General features: G+C 36.9%; 1 protein-coding gene across 1 annotated transcript in view; it reads right to left on the bottom strand.

Annotated features, from left to right (window-relative positions):
* Positions 1–239: 239 nt before the first annotated feature.
* Tomm70 (translocase of outer mitochondrial membrane 70) overlaps positions 240–8,333 on the bottom strand; it is a 29,939-nt gene continuing 21,845 nt past the window's right edge. The window contains exons 8-12 of the mRNA XM_070030379.1: positions 8,002–8,109; positions 6,306–6,422; positions 3,120–3,217; positions 1,955–2,077; positions 240–691 (exon numbers count right to left, since the gene is read on the bottom strand). Coding sequence (XP_069886480.1) covers positions 538–691; positions 1,955–2,077; positions 3,120–3,217; positions 6,306–6,422; positions 8,002–8,109 — 600 coding nt within the window. The 3' untranslated portion in view covers positions 240–537. The remainder of the gene's footprint in view (positions 692–1,954; positions 2,078–3,119; positions 3,218–6,305; positions 6,423–8,001; positions 8,110–8,333) is intronic.

Genomic DNA, 8,333 nt, shown 5'->3' with positions numbered 1-8,333 from the left:
GGTACTATGCATGCTGGCAATTGTTTAAAGGGTCTATTTTACTGCAACCCACATTTTAACTTTATATCTTTCAGAAAATTAACTAAAAAGACTGGATATAAAAGAAACCTATATTATAGCACTTACTATGTTAATTTAAAAACCAGTATACTATAAAACACTCACATATTCTACACACAAAGACAAAATCATCCAGAACATAATCAGCCCCTTATCCCATCCAAAAAAAAAAAAAAATCCACAATTCAAAGTTTTTATTTGCATGGCCAATTATCTTTTGTACTCTAAAACTTTATTTTAATATCCCTTTAACAAGTTCTAAGCTTTATTTTTGCACAGGGAATAAAAGCTGCAAGACTGCAAACTTCCTTCAACAGCCAAGTCCACAACACATAAACATGAAAGAGATGTACTGAATGACAACACCACAAGGGGATACTAAGCTCCACCAGTCAACATGGTTCATGACAGTGTCTTCAGGGTTCAGTTGAAGAGATAAGCTGCTTTTAAAAAGAGTCAGTTTCCTTTTTCCTGGTTTTATAATGTTGGTGGTTTTAATCCGTATTTCTTTGCAACTTCTGTCTGTGCATGGGCCGCATCACAAAGTGAATAAAGATGAGCCATCTCCATTTCTGATTTGGCCAGGTTAATAGCTTTGTTGAACATATCAATGGCTTTCTCCATGTTTCCTCTGAAAGAACAAAATTTTTAATTCTCAGATTAACCAAATATTTCACACTATCACTAAGGGGAGCTGACCTGTGAAGCCTAATGCTTCAACTATGATTCTCATTATTATTTCATAATAGAAGACTGCTTAGCACATTGAAAGTACTCAATGGTGATGACCACTTTTAAAGATACTATGGGCCTACATTTTACTTCCGCATTCTAAGTAACAGTAAGACTATAGAAATTAAATAGGTTACTTAAAATCATAATTCTTTTTCCCGAAAGCTATTTCTGCCTTCCATAGGTGTTGCTAGCCAGGCATTGGTGGCTCACGCCTGTAATCTTAGCTACTAAGGGAGGCTGAGATCTGAGGACTGCAGTTCAAAGCCAGGCTGGGTAGGAAAGTCCGTGAGACTCTTATTTCCAATTAACCACTAGAAAACTGGAAGTGGTGCTGTGGCTCATGGTAGAGTGCTTGCTAGCCTTGAGCTGAAGAGCTCAGGGACAGTGCCCAGGCCCAGAGTTCAAGCCCCATGACCAACAAAAAAAGTAAAAAAAAAAATTAAAAAATGCTAGCACGAATGAAGATGGCATACTAAATTAAGTTCCATGTCACTTTTAATGCAGATTTCAAATATAACACTGAGGAAGTATTTATATGAAACAAGTTAAGGCTGAGCACTGGTGGTTCACTCCTGTAATCCTACTCAGCCCTAGGACCAATACCAAAAAAAGTCATTAAAAGACTTGCAAAGAAACATTTATCCAATGTTAATTTTACTTTATATCCTTTAATAAGAATACAGATGAAAAGAACACACACAGGTATTAGAGAAATACCTGAGTTTCCTTTCCTTTTAGTTTGGAAGAATAATGAAGTAAGGCAAATCATTGTTGAAGAGTATTGAGAGAAGCAGCTGTTAAAAAGTATGCAAATTTAGCGGGGGGCCGGTGGCTCACGCCTGTAATCTTAGCTACTAAGGAGGTTGAAATCTGAAGATCCTAGTTAAAAGCCAGGATGGCCAAAAAAGTCTGTGAAACTCATCTCCAATTAAACACTAGAAAACCAGAAGTGGCACCGTGGTTCAAGTGGTAGGGTTCAAGTGGTAGAGTGCTCACCTTGAGCTGAAGAGCTCAGGGAAGCAACCAGGCCCAGAGTTCAAGCCCCATGACCGACAAAAAAAGAAAAAGTATGCAAATTTAAAATTTTAATGGATGTTGGTAATAAAATATAATCATCTATGTAGCTGCCATACTTTCCAGAACAGATGCTAGAAGTTACCTTTGGACTTCAATAGTCCCCATGGTTTCATATGCAAAATCACATTTATTATCAATTTCAATAGCTTTGCTGATAAGCTCCAAACCTTTATCCAAATCTTGTTTCCACTGAAGTTGAAGTAAACTGCAAATACAAAGAGGCAGTCAGATGTGATCACAGCTCACTATCAATGGGAATATAAATATATAATTCAGTTTCTGCCTTCACTAAATCTACATTTACTTTACAAGGTAAAAACAAAAACGAAACCAGAATACAATCAGCATTACATTGTGTACTCTACTCTGACCTATATTTGTTTTGTAGTCTTCAAGTTCTTAATAGTACTTGAGTTGGGAGTGGACACATGGTAGAATGCAAGCTTAGTATACCCTCAACCCTCTGGTTCCATGCACGGCACCACACAGATGCATATAAAAGATCTGCTGTTCTATACTATTAGCTTACCTTGCACCCCTTATTTTTTTATAAATAAATTTGAGGCTTCTTAAATTTAAGTAAGAAAAAACATTTTGTATTATTTTCTACTTTTGACAGAAGCAAGATATGACAGCATGTTAAGAATGGAAATTAAAACCCTTAACATAAGCCAGGAATCTCATACCTACAATTGGGCTACTTGGAAGGATCCATGTTTGAGACCAATTGGGACAGAAAAATTCACAAAACCTCTTCTCCACCATAGCTGGATGCAGATGCATACTCCTGTCAAACCAAGCTACAGGAGATCAGGAAGATCACACTTTCAGGCTAGCCTGGGTAGAAAAGTCTGTGATACTCCATCTCCATGGATGGATTCTGGATGCAGTGGCATATGCCTATGATCTCAGCAATGACAGGAAGACTAAAGTGGTCAGAATGAAGTCCAGGTATGGGCCACAGTGGGAAATGCGACTCTGTTCCAAAAATGAGCAGCAAAACAACAGGCTGGAGGCATGGCTCATGGTAGACTGCTAGCCTGACCCAGGTTCAAACAAAAAAACCCTCTTAAAACAGGAGTAAAAACAGCATATTTACTGATTTCTATATAGCAAACAGTATCCACAGCCACTAAGAAATGGTCACTTAACTCAGTGGTACTTCTATCTTATAGTCCCATTCCACAAAGGCCAAATAGATTTTCTTACTATCTTACTGGGATAAACAGAACCACAAAAATACATACCCTTTATGAACGTAAGTTGTGGCATTATCTGGTTCCAAATCAATACATTTATCATACATTTCATCAGCTTTACCAAATTGCTGTTGATCTGTTAGTGCCTATGTGAGGAGATACTTGCATTATACAAAGGTAACTAACTGTTAACTGAAACAGTTAAAAGCCATATTGCTTAGAGTGAACAAATGCAGCAGTGGTACTCACTGGACACTATGTTGGAAATGAACTATACAACTTTTGGGTAGGGAGTAGAGGGAAAAACTGGGAAAGAGCAAAGGAAGGGATGACACTGTCCAAAAAGTAAACTCATTACCTGACTTATGAAATTGTAACTTCTGTATATCACACCTTTATGGTTAACAATTCGCTTATTATTAAAACTTATTATACTTCATTTACCTATTCATCACCAAACTGTATACTAAATCATTATTTAAACGCATTCATATTTTGTATCTTAATATGGGAGTTTTCGGGGAGCCTCTCACTATAAAATTTTAGTCAGGCACCAGTGGCTCACGCCTGTAATCCTAGCTACTCAGGAGGCTGAGATCTCAGGATCTCGGTTCAAAGTCAGCCAGGGCAGGAAAGTTTGTGACACTCTTATCTCTAATTAGCCACCAGAAAACCAGAAGTGGAGCTGTGGTTTGAGTGGTAGAGCGCTTGCCTTGAGCTGAAGAGCTCAGGGACAGCACCCAGGCCCAGAGTTCAAGCCCCACGACCAACAACAAAATTTTTTTTAGCTGTTCTCTCTTTTGTTTTGCAAATAAGGTGTGAACAGCTAATCTGGTAAACTACAGAGCAGAGAAGATCCTAACCTTAGTGATAGTTCTTAGGAACCAAATTTTCACAAACATACTTACATTCACTTATTATTATAATATATAGATCAAGAAAATTACTTTAAAACCAAAGCTCATTTGGAAGGGTTAACTGTTGTCAGTCGCTCCTTAAAAATAACAGATAAAAAATAAAAGCATGGCATACTTAGGGAAGGAATCCAAAGGCATGACTTCGCTGAATACTAGAGGTAGAACCATGATTTGGGTGTGGGTGTGCAAGGAGGGGCATGGATGTGTGCAAGTAGAGATGTAGTCATTATATTCCATGTACATTAATAAAAAAATGAACTACATAACTTTAGGGTACAGATAGGTGGTGGAAAATGAAGGAGTGACTGATCAAAAAGCACTGAACTCAAAAGCTATTTAATAATAAATAATCAAAGTAGCATTAATCAACTACTTTCAAAGAAAATTTTATACCTAAAATAGAAGGCTTGATTTTGTGGTTTTAACTTTTAAAGGCTGGTATCATCTAAAGCCCAAACTTCAAAGATTAAAACAAAATACACATATGGAAAACAAGTTTTAAATCTATATGAATATAAAGTTATATAAAGCAAAGCAAAATTTAGAAATTTAAGTGAAAACAGACAATGTTGCTGTTGATGAGACCATTCGTATACGTCAAAGCTATTTTGAAGATGGAATAGAAAAAAATGTGCAATTAAGAAACATTCCTCAGCTGGGTGCCGGTGGCTCACGCCTATAATCCTAGCTACTCAGGAGGCTGAGATCTGAGGATCGAGGTTCAAAGCCAGCCAGGGCAGGAGTCTGTGAGACTCTTATCTCTAAAAAAAAACCCCTAGAAAACCGGAAGTGGCACTGTGGCTCAAATGATAGAGCACTTGCCTTGAGCTGAAGAGCGCAGGGACAGTGCCCAAGCCCAGAGTTCAAGCCCCATGACGGACCAAAAAAAAAAAAAAGAAAGAAAAAAAAAGAAACATTCCTCCCCCCAAATGAAGCTCCACAGTTAAGTCATTTCTAGTATTGGTTCCTGTACAAGCTATAGCAGAATTGCACAGGAGTGTGCTGGGCCCATGAAAGGGGCCTTGACTTTGTTAGCTTCTCACAAAAATCTGCACCCCACAAAAATGTTTTGCATCCCATGTTAGTGGTGAGATGGTGTCATCACTTCTGATGTTACTAAAATGTGCAATTGTTTTGACTTTGATATGTTAAAAAAATTTTTATATAGCGTATGTTTTTGTAACATCTTAAAAATGTGCAGCCTCCCTCAGTGTGATTTTGATTAACACCAGGCATTGTAGAGAAGCGATAACAGTATTTTAAGTTTTGGTTAAAGAACCCCTGAGCTAAAACATAGTAACTCAAAATTGCAATGGTAATCTATGAGGGAAATCAAATACAAAATAATCATCTTTAACAAAAGCCTATGGCAACTTTTTAATGTTTTCTATTTTTGATAATTGTAAGGAAAGCCTTTTTTGTAATAAAGTAATTTTAAAGTCAGGCATGAAGTGGCACACACCTCTAAGCCCAGTACTTGGGCTTACAGAGAAGCAGGAGGATCATGAGTGCAAGGCCAGCTGATCTACATAGTATTAGCCTGAGCTATAGTATTTTACACAAACAAAAAGAAAAAAAAAAAGTACGTAAATATATTAATTGACACAGAATACTATAATGGCAACTTTCAATCTATACATAAATATCATTTATTTCAGGGACAAAGTAAAATGTGCCTCCACAAAGAAGTAATTTTCACTGAGATAGATGATTTAAAATAAGCACATTTAGAAGAATATTATATCAGAATCAAAAAGGATTCAAATTTATGGGCTGGATGGATGTGTGGCTTAAGCAATAGCATATTACCCTTGAATGAAAAAGCTCTCTCAGAGCATGAGGGTCTGAATTTAAGTGCTGGCCTAAACAAATCCATTGACAAAAACAAATCCATTCCAAACCAAGAAAGCTTGAAGAATTTCAGATAAACTGAAGAAAAATTAAAGCAAGCTTTTACAGCACAGCTAACTATAAAGGATAGGTATTAAGCAGACAAAAAAAACTCTCATTATGGATATTTTCTCCATCAACTAGTGTGAACTTTTAAAATTTCCAAAGGTAATTATTTTTTTCAAATCCAAGCCAAATGAAAAGCAACCCAAAATGAGACAAATGCTGCCTGCTTTCCCGTGCTGTATTTATGGCTATAGCTCACAAACTGCACAAGGGAGTTGGCCGAAGGTGATTCAGGACCATATAGAGGCCTTGTAAATCAAAGCACTAACAAAGCCACCTGCTTCAAGTTTTGCACAGTTGCAAAACTTACATATATAAACAGTTCTTATCAAATGTTTTTTTTGAAAAACATTCCATTTACCTGGGCATACAGTGCGTAACCTTCAGCACACTTTGGAAATTTCTTTATGACCTCTTCAAATCCTTTCATAGCTGCTTGGATTTGTGAAGAATTGTTTCCTGTATAAGCTTGGCGATACTACATTAAAAACAAAAATCAAAACATGCCCGTCAAATCAAGAACTCAAAAACTTCTGAAATATTGATCTATTATGAGAGACAAAAAGCTTTTCCAGAAAAGCAAGTGATCTGCTAACATTTGCTGAATCCAAAGGACTGTAAGACATCTTAGAAGAAGGGATCTAAAGATAGATGTAAATAGAATTGAAAATAGGCTCACCATCTAAGTCTGTATCATGTTACTCTCATTACCAACAAATAATGGTGAACATACAGTAATTATTCAATATAAAATTACTTTGTAGAAAGTGGGACGTTTCAATATGACATCACTTTTAATCTGTAAGGCAAATGTAATGCCATTTCTTTAAAAGGAAAATTACCATATAGACTTTACTGGATTAACCCTAAAACTTGGTTCTGTGTACTCAACCTTCACATATAGTGATAATTTGCTATGGGAATAATTAGTATTATTTCACTCGTCCAAGTAATACATAGTGCTCTTCAAAATGGAATGTACCAGAATATAGATGAGTGCACCATTTTCTTCATAATAGATTGCTATTTTAAAAAATGAAAAAGGGGAAGATGTGGGAACCTCAGGACCCCAATGGAACCGTGCATGAGTGCGCAGGGATGCCAGCAGAAAACTGCTGGCTATGCGATTGTTCAGGCTGAGTGTCTGACATTCTGCAGTAATCCTGTCAAGAAGAGTGAGTGCCAGTGTGTAGTTTGCTGCTTCCTGGTTTCCTGGATCTGTTACCCAAACCACTTACCTTACAGCTTCCTAATATCCTGTTATAAACCTATTGGAATGTGCTCTTTTGATCTGTTCCCTTCAGCTAACTCTAGGACAATCTGACTCTATAAAACTGTGGGTAGAGAGAATATTTTCACTTTATCATATCTGTTCCTTAAACTTATTCCTCTCCTCATAGTGGTATTAAGAGTATTAATCCTGGGCTGGGAAGGTGGATCAGCGCTTGCCTTGCATGCATGAGGCCCTGGGTTCGATTCCTCAGCACCACATAAGCAAAAAGAAAAAAAAGCCGGAAGTGGCGCTGTGTGGCTCAAGTGGTAGAGCGCTAGCCTTGAGCTGAAGAGCTGAGGGACAGCGCCCAGGCCCAGAGTTCAGGCCCCACAACCCGAATAAAAAAAAAAAAAAGAGTATTAATCCTTTAATATTGAAATATTAAATATGATATCACTGCACAGGCATTACTTTATCTTCTGCCCTCATGTCTGCCAGATGAAACTGCTAGTGGTACTCTAACTTTTCATTCATCCTTTTATTTAGCTTTGTGCTTCTGAATATTGAGAAAACACTCTATATATAGTAGTAGTAATGAGCGATGAGAGCGTAGTGGTCATGATTACAAATGATTTCTTCAGAAATGTCTTTGAATCCTTTGTGTTGGCTTATAGTACAGAAGTAGTGAATGGAGACTGCATCGTTAGGTAACCATAAGCTCCGGAACAAACACAGGGCTGGCTTATTTCTGTAATCACAGCATTTGGGAGGCTGAAGTAGGATGATCAGGAGTTCAAGAATAGCCTGATTTGATCTCAAAAAAAAAAAAAAAGTAATAACTTACCAATGCAAAACATTTCTGAGCTTGTGCCAGAGCAGACTCTGGTCTTAACCTAATACATTCATCAAAATCTGCTACTGCTTCTTCAACTTGATCAAGAAGTATTTTCAGCTAAGGAAAAAATACACAGGTTTACCAGTTAAGTCTGTACCAAGTCTCTTTTGTTACCACAGTTAAAGCTCAGCACACAGAAATATTCAATATGAAATTACTTTGTAAAAACAGAAAACTAGAAAATGTTGTGATTTTAAAGACTCTAAAACTTAAAACAGATGTTCAATTTTTTGAAAAACAAATTAAGTCCTCCATTTTGTACTACAATTTTCAACACTATT

This window comes from Dipodomys merriami, unplaced genomic scaffold, assembly GCF_024711535.1.
Source record: "Dipodomys merriami isolate MVZ:Mamm:240054 unplaced genomic scaffold, mDipMer1.0.p SCAF_2, whole genome shotgun sequence".
In the NCBI taxonomy this organism is placed as follows: domain Eukaryota; kingdom Metazoa; phylum Chordata; class Mammalia; order Rodentia; family Heteromyidae; genus Dipodomys; species Dipodomys merriami.
This window is presented reverse-complemented; position numbering and strand designations above follow the sequence as displayed.